Below are 21,264 nucleotides of genomic sequence, written 5' to 3'. Positions count from 1 at the left end.
ATTTCTGCAAACGGATAATTAATCCTCTTATACAAAAATCCGGCAAAATTGTTAAAATACAACCCTCCTTTATTCTTTTGGCCTTTTACACAGAACCAAAAAACAGGATAGTGTTGCAACTTTGTACGCTGTCACACAGCAGACCAACGTCCCGCAATCTGACCGTTTACTGTGTTTTACCAGAAAAATCAATACAACAAACACACCATTTACTCAATTGTGCCTGTTGTACAGAACCTATCACATAATTACATGTCAACATATGGCGTCACGCACAGAACCAAAAAACAGGATAGTGTTGCAACTTTGTACGCTGTCACACAGCAGCCCAACGTCCCGAAATCTGATCGTTTACTGTGTTTTCAAGAAAAATCAATACAACAAACACACAATTTACCCAATTTTGCCTTTTGTACAGAACCTATCACATAATTACATGTCAACATATGGCATCACGCACAGAAGCAAAAAACAGGATAGTGTTGCAACTTTGTACGCTGTCACACAGCAGCCCAACGTCCCGCAATCTGATCGTTTACTGTGTTTTACCAGAAAAATTAATACAACAAACACACCATTTACTCAATTGTGCCTGTTGTACAGAACCTATCACATAATTACATGTCAACATATGGCGTCACGCACAGAAGCAAAAAAACAGGATAGTGTTGCAACTTTGTACGCTGTCACACAGCAGCCCAACGTCCCGCAATCTGATCGTTTACTGTGTTTTCAAGAAAAATCAATACAACAAACACACAATTTACCCAATTTTGCCTTTTGTACAGAACCTATCACATAATTACATGTCAACATATGGCGTCACGCACAAAACCAAAAAACAGGATAGTGTTGCAACTTTGTACGCTGTCACACAGCAGCCCAAAATCCCGAAATCTGATCGTTTACTGTGTTTTACCAGAAAAATCAAAACAACAAACACACCATTTACTCAATTGTGCCTGTTGTACAGAACCTATCACATAATTAGATGTCAACATATGGCGTCACGCACAGAACCAAAAAACAGGATAGTGTTGCAACTTTGTACGCTGTCACACAGCAGCCCGACATCCCGAAATCTGATCGTTTACTGTGTTTTACCAGAAAAATCAATACAACACACACCATTTACTCAATTGTGCCTGTTGTACAGAACCTATCACATAATTACATGTCAACATATGGCGTCACGCACAGAACCAAAAAACAGGATAGTGTTGCAACTTTGTACGCTGTCACACAGCAGCCCAACATCCCGAAATCTGATCGTTTACTGTTTTTTCAAGAAAAATCAATACAACAAACACACCATTTACTCAATTGTGCCTGTTGTACAGAACCTATCACATAATTACATGTCAACATATGGCGTCACGCACAGAACCAAAAAACAGGATAGTGTTGCAACTTTGTACGCTGTCACAAAGCAGGACAACATCCCGAAATCTGATCGTTTACTGTTTTTTCAAGAAAAATCAATACAACAAACACACCATTTACTCAATTGTGCCTGTTGTACAGAACCTATCACATAATTACATGTCAACATTTGGCGTCACGCATACGATACCTGTAGAAGAGCAACAGTGGGCTTAGGGCAAGTAAGTCTTGCCTCTGATAAAGCTCTCATCCAAAAGGTGGAAAATTGCCGGGTCAACTTCTTTGTCGGTACATTTTATACAGAACAGCAATGACAGGCAGAAAATGTCGGCTTCTGCGAGCACCATGAAAGAGGCTTCTGATACTACATTAAAAGGCAGAAATTTTTATATGACAATTTTGTGCCGGTGCCTTTCATACAGAACAATGACACCAGTAAAATGCAGGGTTTTATGGGCAGTGTGAAAAGGGCGTGCACACTACGTCTGGGCAGTGAGTTGTACCACCAGACGCTTGTAGGAGATTACATTCGGGGGATTAAGCGAGACAATTGGAGAAAATACAAAGACCTTGGAGCTGTCTGGCAGCAAATTTGGATTGACTGCAAAAGCCGACAACTCCAAAGCAGCTCAGCGGTGGTGTTGGGCCGCCTTCCAAATGAGGCGGAAGCGCTTTAATGAAGGCGTTTAATGTGTGAAGAGCGCAGCTCGGTCCGCCATCTTCCATCGCTTTGATCACGACCACTGACGGGAGAGCTCTTGAGCTTCAAACGTCGGGCCTCGCCAAGAGCGCACCTTTTCAAACCTGACACCGCGCCCTCGTTAGGCTCGCTCGTGAAAGTGGCTTCACTTTGACAGGAATTAAACAAACCGTCGATGAAGAAATAACGGTGGGCTTAAAGGCGTTACTTTGGTAATGTGTAAGACTTAACCAAGAAGAAAGTGTCACAACAGAATAAGACAGTTGCAATGACAAGAAAGTCAATGTTAGGGATGAGTACCTTACACCTTTGAATCCATACGGTACCGATTCCCGGTACCTGGGAATCAGTCTCTCGTGCAGTACCGCAGTCCAACAGAGAGGCAGCAGTTGCATAAAGTAGCCTGCCTGAGCCTCCTGTGAAGAAGAAGCCATTGGAAAACTGTAAACATGAACATTCAGAAAAAATATTTTTTTTAAACAAAAAGTATTACGAGTAAACGGGTGATGATCCGGGTTTGTGGATCTGTACTCTGCTCCTTTGCCAAATGTTAGCGACGCATCGTAATGTAAAATAATAGTAGTGCCTGATTAAAATATAGCCTAATCATTTGTAAGTGTATTTCAAATTTGACAAAACACAAAAAAAACCCATCTTGGCTTAGCCCTATCTAGATCTTATTCAATCCTAAAGTCGCCCCTAGTGTTTGTGTGGTAGAATGTTTTAAATGTGTTAAATAACAAACTGCATGTTTTATTTTTTAACATTAAACTGATAACTGTGCTATCCAGTAGCATTGGTTCATTAGCATTAAGTTGAATGAGCTAGTCTTAAGTTAAACCCTACAAAATGTTTATACGTTAAGTATCGTACTTAACGGGCATCTTAGTTATAGTTTTTAAGTTACCAAATTTGGAGGCATTTGAACATTTAAAAATTGCTAATGCTAACCAGTAGCATGTTGTGGAGGGAGGTGTGGCCAGCGCGCCTGCAGGAGCAAAGGTCACCCGCGTCTGTCTGTGGTGTTGAGGACGAGCACCATCGGATAGGGGCGGGGCATGGGCTGACGGCGAGACACAGCTGGCAGGTGATTAGATTTCACAAGTGGTACTAGGGCTGGGCGATATATCGCGGGTTTGTCTCTGTGCGATATAGAAAATGACTATATCGTGATATTCGAGTATACGTTCTCACGCAGTTGCTTTTAGCTGCGGGCATTACACTACAGGCTCTCCTCGCTCTTTCCTGTGTCTCCTTCTCACAGACAGACAAGCGCACCTTCTTACACACGTCACATACGTATACGCCCTCACGCAGCAAAGAGGTAGCAGCATGGGTAACGTGAGCTGTGATGCTAGCGCAGCCGTGCGAGTGGTAATACGAGAGAGAGAGAAGGTGCGAATCTGGTAACAAATGAAGGAATAATTAATTCCCCCCAAAAACAGCAGGGGGTCCATCGTCTGGCGGTGGTTTGGCTTCAAGTGGGATTATGTTGAACAGACAACCGTAATTTGTCAAGTGTGGGGCAAAAACGTTGCTATTAAAAGTAGCATTACTGCTAATATGTAGCATCATTTGAAAAGTCACCTGCTAGAGAATGAAGAGTGCTTGAAACTCTGCATGTCAACATCTCCGTTCGGTGCCACACGCCCACACCATCAAAATGCCGAGGCAAACATTTCCAGATCAACACCGTATGAAAAAAATAGTGATTTTTTTTAGTTGTGTTTTCCTTCTCTGCATGAAAGTTTTAAAGTAGCATATATTAATGCAGTATGAAGAAGAATGTTTTAATGTAGACACATAGAATCATCATACTGCTGTGATTATATGCATCAAGTGTTCATTCAAGGCTAAGGCAAAATATCGAGATATATATCGTGTATCGCGATATGGCCTTAAAATATCGCAATATTAAAAAAAGCCCATATCGCCCAGCCCTAGGTGGTACGTGTTAATCTAATCATCTGTTGTCTTTAACAGTAAGCGGCCGGGAGCAGGAGGGGAGAGAGGATACGGACGTGACTGAAAAGTCACGCTCTACTGGAGAAAGACTTGGACAAAAATATATCCACATTAAAACTTTGTTAAAACTGCATGCTTGGCTCCTGTGCCTTGTCTACAGTGGAACACATTTGAGTGTTTTCTAGCAGCCATACTTGCTTTGTTAAAAATTATTTTCGAGTACTTTCTATCAGGCATACTTGCTTTGTTGGAATGGGAAATAGTAAGATTACCTATTGCCATGAATACGCCCGCCAAGTGCCTGATCTCGTGCTGCCTGTAACCGGACGTGACGTCACACCCAACCCTGTTATCAAAATTCGGTACCTTAAATTGACATGAACCTGCACTCCGTAGATTTGGTTATTCTCGATAAAAGTACCGAATTCAGTAGCCATCCCTAATCAATATATGTGATACTGACAGTCGGTGTGGAGTTCCGTGTTGTCCTTCTGGTTCCAAAAGTCCATTATAAAATCCAGTGTCCAAGTCCTTTGTGGGATCCACTGACTTTAAAACTGGGGTTGTTAATTTAGCAACAATTATAATACTGACATATTTCAAACAGGGTAACACTATAATTACGGAAAAAAAAAAAAAAATTCTTAATTTCGCTTGTTACTAAAAAAACAATCTATACACCAAATGCATTTTGGCATTGCAGTTATTAGGGACTTCAGTCATCAGATATTATTTATTTTTTTACAGATAGTGTAAAAATATTAGTATCCAACTCAGGGGTGTCAAACGCATTTTAGATGGGGGGCCACATGGGAGAAAAATCTACTCCCAAGTGGGCCGGACAGGTAAAATCACGGCATGATAACTTAAAAATAAAGACAACTTCAGATTGTTTTCTTTGTTTAAAAATGGAACAAGCGCATTCTGAAAATGTACAAATCATAATGTTGTTGGTTTTTTTTTACACTTACATGTTGCGGTTTTCTCTCTTTATTTGTCGTCATTTATACTTTCTGAATAAATTATGTGATAATGTGTCAACTCATTGGTGTTCATTTTCAATTTATCAAGATAAAATATCAAAATCAAATTACAGGATGTTATTTATGTAGTTTGCTAATTTTCCTCGACTGGTGCACTAACGTGTTTTTTTTTACATATGTAGCATAATCTACAAAGATACAAAAAATTGCTATTGCGACATCTAGTGGACAAATTTAGAACAGCAGTTTCTTTCATAAAAAAAATGTGGCTCAATTTTTTTACTTAGCAAACTTCTCCCGCGGGCCATACGTTTGACACCCCTGATCTAACTGTATCATTATTTAAAAAGTGCCCTTTAAATTGTTAAGGCTTTCTTATTGTGATGGCACACTGTATTACTTCATATCCTGGATGAATGAGTTGTAAAGGAACAAGGCGTTTTTATGCGAGTTAATATTAAAAATCTTAGAGAGGGATTGAGTGTTAAGTTAGTGAAAACAATGCAGTTCCGTGTTTGTATATAGTAGGGAAAAGTGTGAATGACAGGTTTTAAAAATGCATAGGCCATCTGTGCACTCAGTTAGTGCAAACAAACTTTGGCTAGCTGCCCTCCACTGTGAGTCGAGCCAAATATGGAAGTCTTCACGTGTATTTATGTTTTCTCCTCGCTCAAGGCCGCACGTGACGGTCGGGGTACAAATGAGGTGAGGTAGAAAAGCTTTTCACTGTCATTTCTTATTTTCACATGTTTTTGGACGTTTGAGTGCAAAGAAGGTCTCCCCCTCGAATGTTATGTTGCAACGCCACAGTCCTCCTACCACCAGGGGGAGCCAGGAGCTCTATACGGAGCTCTCGTCCGGCCTGGGCTCCAGTTGTTTGCGCCGCTCCAAGATCCTGTTGAGCTCGTCGGCAAAGGTGGAGCAGAGCGGCGACGTGTTCTCCGGGTCGATTTGCCTGAGCAGCACGTAGCTGTTGCCGTTCATCCTGCGCAGGACGCTGGGCAGCGTGGCCGACAGCCCGTTGGGGAAGCTGCACTCGGGGGAGGGGAGCGGCGGGGTGGGTGGCAGGGGAGGGGCCGGGGGCAGGGGCTCGGTGTTGGGCGACGTGTAAGCTTCACCGGGGACAATTTGTAGGGAGCCTCCGTCGTATACGTCGCCGTTAGGACGTCTGGAAACGCCGTTATGGCCGCCGTGTCCGTTACAGTGGCTGGAAATGGTCTTCAGCTCCATGAGGGCGGAGTTTCGCTGCTGCTTCTTGCTCCTGCTGCTTCTCTTGCTGCACGGGTAGGTCGCGGCAGCGGCCCGTAGAGAGTACTTCCCGCGTTGGCCCACTCGTAGGCAGTAGCCCATGTAGACCAGCACCACGGCCAGAACCACACACAGGCTGCCCAGGATGGTGATGAGGGACAAGTACAAGACCTCCATACTCTTGGAGGAGATCAACTTCGAGTGGGGGATAAGGGGGAACAAGGGTCCATCTAAAGGCCCCCTGGATGAAGGCGGCGCCGTGGGAAATTGTGCGTTGATAGGTCGGCGGCGCCGGCCGTCTTTTGGCTCAACCGAAGAGGGCGGCGGCGGGTCCGGACCAATGGTGACGTTGTAAGTAACCACGGCGACCTTGACTTCATTCTCGACAGAGTAGCAGGCGTACAGGCCGCTCTGGTCCTGCCGGGCCTCGATGATGAGCAGGCCGTCCGTGCCGGTCCTGAACCCGGAGCTGAGGCCGTAGCCGCGCAGCTCGTGGGCGTCCAGGGTCCAAAAGGGCGCGGCCAGGTTGGAGCTGAGCTCGCACTGCAGCAGCACGTCGTCGCCGACTCGCACGAACCGACTGCGCATGACGACATCTGTAATAAAAGGACAAAGTCCCACATGACTGTAAATCACACTTATGGCGCCCCCTATGGGTTGTGGTCAAAATGCTTTGGAAGACATGATGGCATGCATGCAATATTGGAGGGAGAAATTAGCCAAAATTCAACACATCTTTAAATAATTACCTAAATGTATCATTAATCATAATTGGAATTAAAGACATTTCATTAGTTTATTTAATGTTAAATGTGGGATCTGAGCCGAGGATGTCGTTGTGGCTTGTGCAGCCCTTTGAGATATTAGTGATTAAGGGCTATATAAGTAAACTTTGATTGATTGAAATGAAGTGTAATAATTTAAACATATACCGTATTTTTCGGACTATAAGTCGCACCGGAGTATAAGTCGCACCGGCCGAAAATGCATAATAAAGAAGGAAAAAAACATATATAAGTCGCACTGGAGTATAAGTCGCATTTTTGGGGGAAGTTTATTTGATAAAACCCAACACCAAGAATAGACATTTGAAAGGCAATTTAAAATAAAGAATAGTGAACAACAGGCTGAATAAGTGTGTGTTATATGAGGCACAAATAACCAACAGAGAACATGCCTGGTATGTTAACGTAACATATTATGGTAAGAGTCATTCAAATAACTATAACATATAGAACATGCTATACGTTTACCAAACAATCTGTCACTCCTAATCGCTAAATCTCATGAAATCTTATACGTCTAGTCTCTTACGTGAATGAGCTAAATAATATTATTTGATATTTTACGGTAATGTGTTAATAATTTCACACATAAGTCGCTCCTGAGTATAAGTCGCACCTCAGGCCAAACTATGAAAAAAACTGCGACTTATAGTCAGAAAAATACGGTAATTAACTGATTAATTGATTTTATTATTTAATGATTTCATTATTTCACTATTTAATTATTCATTAATTTCATTATTTTCATGATTTATTCAAAGTCAGTGGGGCAGGGGCTGACTCACACGAATCTCATCCAATCATTGCAAGTAAAAGTGCCAAGTAGGACCCGCCCACTGACTTTGGCGAATAGAATAAATTCATGACGCGCTGACAAGGGCCAAATGGGGCAAAATTAAATAAATAAATATTCTTAATACATATCTAGATGTGTCATTAATTGATTGAAAAATAAAATAATTAAATTGTAAAATAAATAAATCATGAAATAAATCAAATAAACTTTGAAATAATTAATTAAATCGCGAAATAACCAAACCAATTGTGAAAAAAAATATTTAAATCATGAAATAATGAAATCATAACTAATTAAATAATTACATGTAATTTTAAATTTAATAAATTAATGACATTTAAATACACATTTATGTATTCAATTCCAATTTAATAATTAATAAAACATGTGGGTAATTAAAGATTATATTATATTTTGTCGCATTTGGCCATCCATAGTAACAGATATCCTTCAAGTTGTATAATCATTACACAAATGATCAATGACTTGTGCTTCAACAAAGATATTTTACCAGATGGCGGCCATGATTTTAAAACTTGCTCAAATTCTACAAACACGTGCTTGTCAGTCTCCTAAAGATGCAAGCCAAATTTTGTAGTGATGTGGTTTAGCACCGTAAAGTTACAGTGAGTGTTTTATTGACCACGTTGAGCTGAGAAAGAAATTTCAAGTCAGTCCCACGAACCGCGTCAACGTTTGGCAATTAACAACAGTGCCAGCATGTGGTAGTATTTTTCAGAAAAATAGATGTTACAGGTTACAAAGTAGGGGAGCCTGTTTGTGTGTAACAGGGGTAGAAGAGCTATTTTTCCCCACGACTGTATTATCAAAAAGCTGTCCGAAGTTTTAAAGCCAGCCATCATATCACCTTGCACAGCTAAAAACAAAGAGGTGCCACATTTTATCAGATTGAAATAGTGAAGGGAAGGACAGCAGTTTGCCTGCCGTGAATATCAAACGGGCGGGATTAAAGAACCTGGGCAGAGGACTGTGCTCATCTACTTTATCAACTTTCAAAGGGGTCTTCATGCCAGCCGATGACAAGCACGCATCTTTTCTAACGTCTCTTTTTTATCTCACTTTCATCTTTCCTCTCTTTGAAAGCATACTTATACATACCGAATTGAGTGTTGTTGCACCCCCTGTTGCCCTGCTGGATGTCCTGGATTAAGGTGGACCTGGGACAAAGGGGACAAAACAACATGAAGCGTATGAGTGCAATGCATACACATCTTGTTTATTCACTACCAGCCATCTGGGGATGAACAGTAAAAATGCATATGTTTTTTTTAAATTCAATTACCATATTTTTCGGAGTATAAGTCGCACCGGCCGAAAATGCATAATAAAGAAGGAAAAAAACATATAAATCGCACTGGAGTATAAGTCGCATTTTTGGGGGAAATTTATTTGATAAAAGCCAACACCAAGAATAGACATTTGAAAGGCAATTTAAAATAAATAAAGAATAGTGAACAACAGGCTGAATAAGTGTACGTTATATGAGGCATAAATAACCAACTGAGAACGTGCCTGGTATGTTAACGTAACATATTATGGTAAGAGTCATTCAAATAACTATAACATATAGAACATGCTATACGTTTACCAAACAATCTGTCACTCCTAATCGCTAAATCCCATGAAATCTTATACGTCTAGTCTCTTACGTGAATGAGCTAAATAATATTATTTTATATTTTACGGTAATGTGTTAATAATTTCACATATAAGTCGCTCCTGAGTACAAGTCGCACCCCCGGCCAAACTATGAAAAAAACTGCGACTTATAGTCCGAAAAATACGGTATAGGGTTTTACAAACTCAAAAGCCATTCAGCTGTTGACACAGGAGCGAGCTTACCTCTTGCCGTAGCTATCTTACGGCTAATGCCGTAGCATGGCGATGAGTTACTACGCTAGAAAAATAGTTTGTCTCTGTTCGCTCTTAAAATAACAATGTGACTACAGTTTGGTTATTATACAGGTTACGGAAGATAAATGAAGTATTGATGGCGGTTTTTTAAATGCATTTTTAAAGTGATTTAAAAGCAGAATGGCTTTCTGCTATTAGCTGCATTGCTAGTCACCTAGAACGAGCAGATTGTTACAAATTAGAATGCGAAAACCAAAAAAAACGTTTGTGTTCTTGTCTCTCATAAAAGGCAAATCTGTTCTGGGTTTAGTATGGATTTAGCCTGCAAGGTGTGATCACCTAGTAGACGTTGCCTCACTGCCTCTACTGCGTCCTGGGTTGGAATACAGGTGAACTGGGAGGTGACGTCGAATGAAGGATTGTGAACGATATAAAAAAAAAATTATCTGTGTAGTTTTAGCTATAGTATTTTAGAATTGCTGTTTTATCTATAGCCTGTTTCACACGTTTCCCTGTGTAGTTTTAGCAATAGTATTTTATAATTGCTGTTTCGGCTATAGCCTGTTTCGCAGGTTTTCTTGCTCTTCAGGGGATTCGATCAAAATCCCCTGAAGAGCAGCAAAACCTGTGAAACATGCTTGTAGGGATGAAATAACCTCTGTGTTTATTCCGGACCTAACGTATATTCCGCTCTACCCCGGTATTGAGCACTGTATAACGGATAAACCACATAAACTTCGACTATACAGGTAAAAGCCAGTAAATTAGAATATTTTGAAAAACTTGATTTATTTCAGTAATTGCATTCAAAAGGTGTAACTTGTACATTATATTTATTCATTGCACACAGACTGATGCATTCAAATGTTTATTTCATTTAATTTTGATGATTTGAAGTGGCAACAAATGAAAATCCAAAATTCCGTGTGTCACAAAATTAGAATATTACTTAAGGCTAATACAAAAAAGGGATTTTTAGAAATGTTGGCCAACTGAAAAGTATGAAAATGAAAAATATGAGCATGTACAATACTCAATACTTGGTTGGAGCTCCTTTTGCCTCAATTACTGCGTTAATGCGGCGTGGCATGGAGTCGATGAGTTTCTGGCACTGCTCAGGTGTTATGAGAGCCCAGGTTGCTCTGATAGTGGCCTTCAACTCTTCTGCGTTTTTGGGTCTGGCATTGTGCATCTTCCTTTTCACAATACCCCACAGATTTTCTATGGGGCTAAGGTCAGGGGAGTTGGCGGGCCAATTTAGAACAGAAATATCATGGTCCGTAAACCAGGCACGGGTAGATTTTGCGCTGTGTGCAGGCGCCAAGTCCTGTTGGAACTTGAAATCTCCATCTCCATACAGCAGGTCAGCAGCAGGAAGCATGAAGTGCTCTAAAACTTGCTGGTAGACGGCTGCGTTGACCCTGGACCTCAGGAAACAGAGTGGACCGACACCAGCAGATGACATGGCACCCCAAACCATCACTGATGGTGGAAACTTTACACTAGACTTCAGGCAACGTGGATCCTGTGCCTCTCCTGTCTTCCTCCAGACTCTGGGACCTCGATTTCCAAAGGAAATGCAAAATTTGCATGGTTGGGTGATGGTTTGGGGTGCCATGTCATCTGCTGGTGTCGGTCCACTCTGTTTCCTGAGATCCAGGGTCAAAGCAGCCGTCTACCAGCAAGTTTTAGAGCACTTCATGCTTCCTGCTGCTGACCTGCTCTATGGAGATGGAGATTTCAAGTTCCAACAGGACTTGGCGCCTGCACACAGCGCAAAATCTACCCGTGCCTGGTTTACGGACCATGGTATTTCTCTTCTAAATTGGCCCGCCAACTCCCCTGACCTTAGCCCCATAGAAAATCTGTGGGGTATTGTGAAAAGGAAGATGCAGAATGCCAGACCCAAAAACGCAGAAGAGTTGAAGGCCACTATCAGAGCAACCTGGGCTCTCATAACACCTGAGCAGTGCCAGAAACTCATCGACTCCATGCCATGCCGCATTAACGCAGTAATTGAGGTAAAAGGAGCTCCAACCAAGTATTGAGTATTGTACATGCTCATATTTTTCATTTTCATACTTTTCAGTTGGCCAACATTTCTAAAAATCCCTTTTTTGTATTAGCCTTAAGTAATATTCTAATTTTGTGACACACGGAATTTTGGATTTTCATTTGTTGCCACTTCAAATCATCAAAATTAAATGAAATAAACATTTGAATGCATCAGTCTGTGTGCAATGAATAAAGATAATGTACAAGTTACACCTTTTGAATGCAATTACTGAAATAAATCAAGTTTTTCAAAATATTGTAATTTACTGGCTTTTACCTGTATATATACCGTATTTTTCTGACTATAAGTCGCAGTTTTTTTCATAGTTTGGCGGGGGTGCAACTTATACTCAGGAGCGACTTATGTGTGAAATTATTAACACATTACCGTAAAATATCAAATAATATTATTTAGCTCATTCACGTAAGAGACTAGACGTATAAGATTTCATTGGATTTAGCGATTAGGAGTGACAGATTGTTTGGTAAACGTATAGCATGTTCTATATGTTATAGTTATTTAAATGACTCTTACCATAATGTTACGTTAACATACCAGGCACGTTCTCAGTTGGTTATTTATGCCTCATATAACATATACTTATTCAGCCTGTTGTTCACTATTCTTTATCTATTTTAAATTGCCTTTCAAATGTATTGTTGGTGTTGGGTTTTATCAAATACATTTCCCCAAAAAATTAGACTTATACTCCAGTGCGACTTATATGTTTTTTCCTTCTTTATTATGCATTTTCGGCCGGTGCGACTTATACTCCGGAGCGACTTATACTCCGAAAAATATGGTGTATATATATATATATATATATATATATATACATACACACACACACACACATACATACACACATGTATATATTGGCAAATGCATGTATTTACATGCTTAACAATGCATGTGATCAAGTACTATGATTTTGACAGAGCCTCTAGAGTCCTTTCTTGTGTTTCTTTATCTCAACATTGATTTCTTGTATTTTTTCTCTCTACTTTGACATGTACAAAGTGAATGTGGAAAGGGTAGGCATAATAAGCTTTTAGCTCGAGCCTATACCTTTTTGGTCAGGAAATGTAAACCGATACTTTAATTGATCTATATCTGCTATGCACTGTGTACCATTTACATCAGGGGTCTCCCAACTTTTTGACTCGGGGGCCGCATTGGGTTAAAAAAATTTGGCCGGTGGCCAGGCTGTATGTATGTATGTATATGTATATGTATATATATATATATATATATATATATATATATATATATATATATATAAAGTTAAAGTACCAATGATTGACACACTCACACTAGGTGTGGTGAAATTTGTCCTCTGCATTAGACCCATCCCCTTTGATCACCCCCTGGGAGGTGAGGGGAGCAGTGAGCAGCAGTATATGGTCTTTATAATCCGTTTTGTCATTTAACATCAATTAACATTGATGTTCATCAACATTTAACATTTTCACGTTATCGATGGGAAAATTCCATTTTTAGACAATATGATTTGCCTGAGCGGCTAGGAGACACCAAGAGTAACAAGCGGTAGAAAATGGATTAGAAAGGAAAGATTAAAAAAAAATTTATTAAATTAAAAAATAATAATAATTTTTTTTTTACTTGGGACTTCCTGTGGGCCGGATTTTGGATGCTGGGGGGCCGGATCCGGCCCGCGAACTGTAGTTTGGGGACCCCTGGTTTACATGAACTGATGACCAAATAAAAAACATTGAATTGAAATTGAATTGAAAGCGTACGAATGTTTGGTGGTGGTCGGAAGAGCTGTAGGCCCAAATTGGCAGCCGTGCTTCTGTCAGTCTACTCCAAGGCAGCTGTGGCTACAAATGTAGCTTCCCACCATCAACGTGTGAATGAATGATGGGTTCTCACTTCTCTGTGAAGCGTTTTGAGAGTCTAGCAAAGCACTATATAAATCTAAATTATTATTACTATCATTATTATCAGTCCACGGGGCAGACCTGCTACATTAAATATGGCGGGAGTCTACTGTACGTAAATGTTCTCTGCTCTTTGCAGCTTTGAATAAGCGGCTAGTTTGTGTTGCTCTGGTATGAAGTCATGTTGTTGAAGTAGCCGAAGCAGCTATTGCCATGTTTGCCATTCCAAATTGTGCACTGTCACATCAGCTATCGGGGCGATTACGTAACACTTTTGAGAAATGGAGGCCGTGACAGTGCAAAGTGTTGTTTGAATTAAGGCAAGAGGCATTGGTTGATACCTGTCTGAGTACGCCACGATGTCCACGCAGTGGGTTCCGCTCCAGGCGCAGTGAGGGTCTCTGGCAAAGATGCAGTCGTAGCAGGAAGCGTACCTTCGGCAATTGGAGAGGGGGAGCTGCACCACGCCGGAGGGAGAGCCGATGTAAACGCTCATCTGTGAAGAGAAGGGGGTAAATCTAAATACTGTGACGTGTGTGTGTGTGTGTTCTTGTATTTCTACCCTTCTTGAGACATCAACAAGGAAAAGTACCTTCCATATGTGAACAAGTTTGGACCCAAATCATGGTCCCAATACGGAAAACCATTGCATCTAATAGAGAGCCAAATACTAGTCTGTGAACATTGCTCCAAAGTCAGGATTTTTTGTTGATTTAATGTGCATACAAAAGTAAACATTGACAGGTGCAAAGGCAGCAATATATGATAAAACAAGACGGCAGCTAAAGAAGGGCTTCCCTATTCATTCCCGAAAAAACCAGCCAGGTGAACAGCTGATTTTACGACTTCCGGTGCTGACGTAAGACAACCCGCGTCCCATATGTGACCATAGGATGAACAAATACACTACGGTACTAAGACTATGCTGGCCATTAACAGTTAGCTTCTACAGCTGGGTTGCCCAAAGTGCGGCACAGGGGCCGTCTGTTGTCCGTGACTCGTTTGTCATCGGCCTTAAGCACCATTACAAAAAACAAAACATAGAGATCTCATTTGAACCTCTGGTGGTGAAATCTATCAAAATTAGGGTGGTCCCAAAAAGGAGGGATTTTTCAAATTGATTGTGTGTCGGTTATAAAAGTGCTCCCCCTCTGGTTAACAAATGAAATAACAAGTGTGTGTAAAACTTTGAAGTGCTCCCCCTCTGGCCAACATATGTAATAAGTGTGTGTAAGAAATTTAAATGCCCCCCCTTTGGCCAAAATGTATTTAAAAAAAAAAAATATATATATATATATATATATATATGTATGTATTTAGACATACTGTAATTACTTTTAGTAAATAATGAAGATTAAAAACTAATTACAAACACAAAATTAAATTAAAGCTGCAAGCAGCGATGGACGGGACCGACTTTGAGGGCTCATAAAATCCAAACTGGAGCAGTAATTAAAACTCTTTCATCAACTTTTAATCAGAAGGGTTCAATCTCTCTCCTGTGCTAATTTGAAGCCGACACGACAAACACGTTCAGAGGAGATAATGTTTGAAAAAAGGTGACTGTTTTTACACAACTTTTGTTTTGAAGAGGGAATTGCAAACTTCCTGTTGATTTCTGCTGGGGGTTGTTAGTGTATGAAATATAGGTCTAAGTGAGACCTACATAGAGGTTTTTGTTTCATGTCTCTACGGCATTCCTACTGGGAGTTAGAGGCAGTTTTGTCTGTGTTTTCTTCCTAGGGGGCGCTAGAGCACAATTTGGAGTTTTGGGGGTTTGTTTTTTGATTAGATTGCAATTTTCGCCAGTCCTGATGTGTGTGTCCAATTTGGTGAGTTTTGAAGCATGTTAAGGGGGTCAAATTACAGCTCAAAGAGGCGGCGATATAATAATAAAACGCTAGAAATTCAATAGGGTCCTCTGTCCCAAAGGGACTTGGTCCCTAAAAATAAAATGAAAGCTTACCTTTTTAATATTTGCATAGTATGTATATATTATTAATGTTGTAAATATAAATCTTTATATATCCAGAAAGGGTGGTCCTAAAGAGGTAGGCATTTTTCAGAGGTCTCAAGAATGTAGGAAATACAAGAATGTGTGTGTGTGTGTGTGTGTGTGTGTGTGTGTGTGTGTGTGTGTGTGTGTGTGTGTGTGTGTGTGTGCGTGTGTGTACAAGGGCAAGACACGCAACCTGTTTTGCAGAGATCAGCACGTTGTCCACTGGCTGCGGTTCCTCAAACAGCTGCAGCTCCTCGATAATATGCAGCTGACCCTCCACGTGTACGGCCTTGTGCAACCAGCCTTCATCTGAAAGACATGTGGGGTCAGGCTAATTCGCTGAATACGGGCTTCTGGGTTAGAAATGTATACAAACTCAATCAAGAAGACACACCTGTTCCCATGTACAACACGTGGTATTTTTGTCCATCCAAGCCTTGTACAGCGTTCACAGCCAGGTGGGTGTAATCTGTGGTCCTCCTGAACAACAGAGGGCGGCGGTCTAAAGCCTGGACATGGCGGGACATCAACGGGTGTCTTCGTACAAAGTTGAGCACATCATCAGGCAGGGAGGTGGACATGTTGATGCCCTTGGCCCTCAAAGCGTCGCTGATACACTGCCAAATGCCCAAAGCAGAAATAAGAGCAGGCATGAAGACGAAGAGCAGAGTGTGCAGTTTTAGGGCTCATGAAGTAAATCCGCAAGGATAGTTTATCAGGGGTGAGTTGGGGTAAAGAGAGTTGTCAGGGTTCAATCAAGCCTGCAAAGCTGTCTGTGGGAGAGAAACGACATCCCCTCTTAACACCTGACTGAACCTTCTTTTCATTGTCCTTTTCAAACGAGTGAGGCCGACTTGTCTAAGCGCCTTTTCCCGCTCTCATGACCGTTGCCGTTTGACAGCAGAGTTTTAAACTAAGTCCTGCACTAAAGTGGATAATGTCTGCTCGTGCTAACCACGCTATGGCCTGGACACTAAGTAAGCCAAAGCTAGAGGCCGCAGTTAATTGCAGAGAGAACGTTGATTTGACCTTTGAATTTGGGTCATTTTCCAACCAATATTTTATGACACAAATACAACGCTGAAACAACATGCTTTTTGACGACGTTTAATCAATGTCGGGTTCTAACGTTGATTTGACCTTTGAATTTGGGTCATTTTCCAACCAATATTTTACAACATTGATTGAGTGATTGAAACATTTATTAGGAGATTGCACAGTACAGTACATATTCCGTACAATTGACCACTAAATGGTAACACCCGAATAAGTTTTTCAACTTGTTTAAGTTGAAAAGTTAATCATCAGGAGTATATACATTGAATTATTTACATTATTTACAATCCGGGGGGTGGGATGAGGAGGAGGTTGGGTTGGGTTGCAACCAGCATACTTCAGTCATCAACAATTATATAATCAGAGAAATGGACATTGTAACAGTGTAGGTTTCACTTGGTAGGATATGTACAGCAAGCAGTGACCATAGTGAGCTCAGAAAGCATAAGAACAAGTATATACATATGATTATTTACAATCCGGGGAGGTGGGATGTGGTGGTGGGAGGGGGTTAGTTTAGGGTTGTAGTTGCCTGGAAGTGTTCTTTTAGTGCTGTTTTGAAGGAGGATAGAGATGCAATTTCTTTTACCCCTGTTAGGAGTGCATTCCACACAAATCCAACGTTGAAACAACACACGGATGCAATGTTCGACATCAACGTTGTCTCAATTTACAAATACAACTATTTTGCAACGTTGTGTCAATAATGTCAGTTTTAGAGGACATGTCAACGCTGTATCAATCAGTCTTGTGCCTGCTGGGTGGTTTCCACCTACAAGGATATTATACTGTCAATTAGTGGAGGAGGAAAAGCATATCACGTCAGGTTAGAGTCAAGATGGCTGACAACATATCCAAAAGTTCGGATAGCAACTTTCAACTTTTTTTTGTTTTTATACTCACTGGGCCCCAAAGAGACCAAATAGCCCAAAAAAATAAAAAATGCATTTCATACAAAAATGTGTCTTAGGGGGCTACAGGTGAGCTTTGATGACGCAATATCCGTATTGAGTGAAGTGTTGCATGCTATCCAAGTATACTGCAAAAACTAAAATCTAAGTAAGATTGAATATCTCAAATAAGGGTGATATTTGCTTATTTTCTGTCTGATAAGATACTTCTTCTCACAAAGCAGATTTTATGTTAGTGTTTTACTTGTTTTAAGTGTTTTGGTCCTAAATTATCTCAGTAAGATATTACAGCTTGTTGCTGAGATTTTATGAACTATATTGAGTAAAACATGCTTGAAATATCAACTGTTGCAAAGCTGTGTCAACACTCACAAGTATAAAACTGCTTTTTCAAAGTAAGAATTTCTTATTTCAAATATGAAATAAAAAATCATGACTTTGACACAGTTGTGTCTCATAATTAAAACAAATGACAGCCAAATGGACTTTGCTGTTTTATTTTCAATTAAACAATAGAACATACGTACTCATATAGTAGTACAGTTGGCACAGTACAGCAAACTGATATATTAATTAACTAATATTAATTAAATTAATATTTAAACATTTAAAATGTGACATTTCAAACAATTTTGAACAGAAATAGTTCATTTACATTCAGATAAATTCTTCAAAATTACAATTAAAAGAAATTTGGTCGGCGGCCGGGCTGTAAATGTGTGTGTACCGGTATATATATATATATATATGTATATATATATATATATATATATATATATATATATATATATGCGCACTAATTGACTGAAAGAGCACGCACTTGGTGCGATGATGTCATGTTATCGATGGGAAAATGCAAGAAATGTAATGCAGAGCGCATATCTTTATGTCAAGATGATGGCACGAGCATTTACTTAATTTAAGAATATTTTTTAACATATTGAGAAAAAAGGGCTCATATTTGTTTTTTTCCATCAAGAAAAGTGCACTTGTTATTAATGAGAAAATACTTATTTTAAGGTATTTTTGGGTTCATTGAGGTTAGCTAATTTTACTTGTTTTGGAAAGTCTTGACAAGCCAAATTTTCTTGTTCTATTGGCAGATAATTTTGCTTAGTTCAAGTAAAATGCTCCTAACTTTTGTATTTTTGTTTCTTGTTTTTGATCACTGACTTCTTGCAGTGTAGAACAAACCATTTTGTATTTTTGATAGGAATTTGAAGTTAGTCTTCAACGCTTTGCAGATAAAATCATTTTATATTAGTATTTATGACATAGTTTTTCATAACCTACATGTTTAAATGACGCAAAAACGCGTGCGTGAGTGCACGCTTACCGTTCCAGGTCGCAGGTCTGGGATCTTTCCAGTGTACTCCTTCCAGTTAGAGTCCTGGTTCTCCATGTAAGGTCCTTGGAAGGCCTCTTGGACGTCAGACAGTGAGAAGCGACACAATGCAGACGCCTTTATGTTCTTCCTAAAAGGCAGAAGAAACACACAGCAGCGCACGACGTCAGCCACAAACCTAGTGTTACCATGGCGACGGTAGTAGAAGTACAGTAGATTCATGTAGTTTAAAAAAAATGGGGAAACAGGACAAAAGGAAAGAAAGAAGTGAAAGGAGGGCAGAGGATGAGTGTTGTCAGAAGCAGACTACACAGTAGGAGTGGAAAGAAGCAGGAGATAAAGTCAGAGGTGACCAGTAGGAGTTGAAAAGCTTTTTAAACAAAACATGATTCATCCACCTTGTTTACAGTTCATATTCAATATTTTTATAATGGCGGACAAAGCCTACTTTTAAAAGTGATGGTGAGCTGCCTGCAATACATCAAGAAAAACCTGCCCTGAGATAGCAGAGTAGGTAGAAACTAGAAAATTCCCGCGGAATTTTTGATGGGCCTGCTATCTGTGTACTTCTGGCCGGGGGTCGCCGGAAGCCGCCGTACTTATTAGATGGTGTCGAGTGTCTGAATGCGTGAGTTTTAGGTCTAACAGTACAAAAACGAGCCACAGAGCTAGCCTAAAACAGTAGCATGTTTACATAAAAAATGCTAACACTTAGCATGTGTGCTAACAATAGCATGACAACAGTCAGCATGTTTCATATACGAAGTTATACGAGATTCAAAGGTGTATGGCTGCGGAAATAGAAAACAAATTGTGAAATTAGATAAACAAGTTAGCAAGCTTAAGTTAGCCTGCTAACATGCTATTGTTTGCATGCTAACAGTTAACAAGTGTAACAATTTAAGTTATATGACTCTGGGCTAAATGGTAGCAAAAGTAGCTCAAAAAGATAGCATGCTAATGTTAGCATGCTAGCAAGCTAACGTGAGCATGATAACAGTTAGCTTGTGTCACATACCAAGTTATATGACTCTAAGGTGTATATCTTTGATTGATTGATTGAACATTTTATTAGTAGTTTGCACAGTACAATACATATTCCATACAATTGACCACTAATTGGAAACACCCGAATAAGTCTTTCAACTTGTTTAAGTCGGGGTCCACGTAAATCAATTCATGGTACAGTAGCTGGGGAATTAGACTTACCACTTAATTGTTAGCATGCTAACATAAGCATGCTAGCGGTTAACAAGTGTCACATACCAAGTTATATGACTCTAATGTAAACGGTTGCAAAATTACCTCAAAAAGCTAGCACTTTAATGTTAGCATGCTAACATAAACATGCATACAATTAGCATGTTACAAATACTAAGGTATATGACTAAGATGTATGGCTGCGGAATTAGAGAAAAAAGTGTAAAGTTTGGGGGGAAAAAAGTTAGCACTTTATTGGTAGTGTGCTACCATGCTAACGTTAGCACACTAACAGTTAATTGCTGTCACATACCAAGTTATATGACTTTAGGGTAAACGGAAGAAAAAATTGCTAAAAAATCTAGCACTTTAATGCTAGCATGCAAACATAAACATGCTAACGGTTAGCATGTGTCATACAAGATTACATGACTGCAAGTAGAAATTAATAAATCAATTAAAATAAATTGTTTGGAATATTATTTTAGATGAAGCAGTTGTTCCTCACACTGGCCTATGTACAAGTAGCGCGCACCATTTCCAACCAGTTGTAAAATTGGCCCGTGTGAATGAGAGTGTGAATGATTCTCTGTCCATCTGTGTTGGCCCTGGGATGAGGTGGCGACTTGTCAAGGGTGTACCCTGCCTTATGTCCGAGTGCAGCTGGGGACAAGCGGTCAAAAATGGATGGATGGATGGGATGTCTTCAATGTATGTCAGTAGCTCAAGATTACAAAATATAAGAATACCACTAACATATGAAATCATTAGGTGTTTAAAATAACAGATTTACCTACTCAGTGGCCTAGTGGTTAGAGTGTCCGCCCTGAGATCGGTAGGTTGAGAGTTCAAACCCCGGCCGAGTCATACCAAAGACTATAAAAATGGGACCCATTACCTCCCTGCTTGGCACTCAGCATTAAGGGTTGGAATTGGGGGTTAAATCACCACAAATGATTCCCGGGCGCGGCCAACGCTGCTGCCCACTGCTCCCCTCACCTCCCAGGGGGTGATCAAGGGTGATGGGTCAAATGCAGAGAATAATTTCGCCACACCGAGTG

General features: G+C 40.2%; 1 protein-coding gene across 1 annotated transcript in view; it reads right to left on the bottom strand.

Annotated features, from left to right (window-relative positions):
- Positions 1-5,470: 5,470 nt before the first annotated feature.
- LOC133588216 (semaphorin-4G-like) overlaps positions 5,471-21,264 on the bottom strand; it is a 65,240-nt gene continuing 49,446 nt past the window's right edge. The window contains exons 10-15 of the mRNA XM_061940860.1: positions 18,995-19,133; positions 16,086-16,308; positions 15,885-16,000; positions 14,034-14,188; positions 8,980-9,038; positions 5,471-6,875 (exon numbers count right to left, since the gene is read on the bottom strand). Coding sequence (XP_061796844.1) covers positions 5,872-6,875; positions 8,980-9,038; positions 14,034-14,188; positions 15,885-16,000; positions 16,086-16,308; positions 18,995-19,133 — 1,696 coding nt within the window. The 3' untranslated portion in view covers positions 5,471-5,871. The remainder of the gene's footprint in view (positions 6,876-8,979; positions 9,039-14,033; positions 14,189-15,884; positions 16,001-16,085; positions 16,309-18,994; positions 19,134-21,264) is intronic.

Source organism: Nerophis lumbriciformis, linkage group LG02, assembly GCF_033978685.3.
Source record: "Nerophis lumbriciformis linkage group LG02, RoL_Nlum_v2.1, whole genome shotgun sequence".
Classification (NCBI taxonomy): domain Eukaryota; kingdom Metazoa; phylum Chordata; class Actinopteri; order Syngnathiformes; family Syngnathidae; genus Nerophis; species Nerophis lumbriciformis.
Note: the sequence above shows the minus strand (reverse complement) of the source record. Positions and strands in the feature narration are given on the sequence as shown.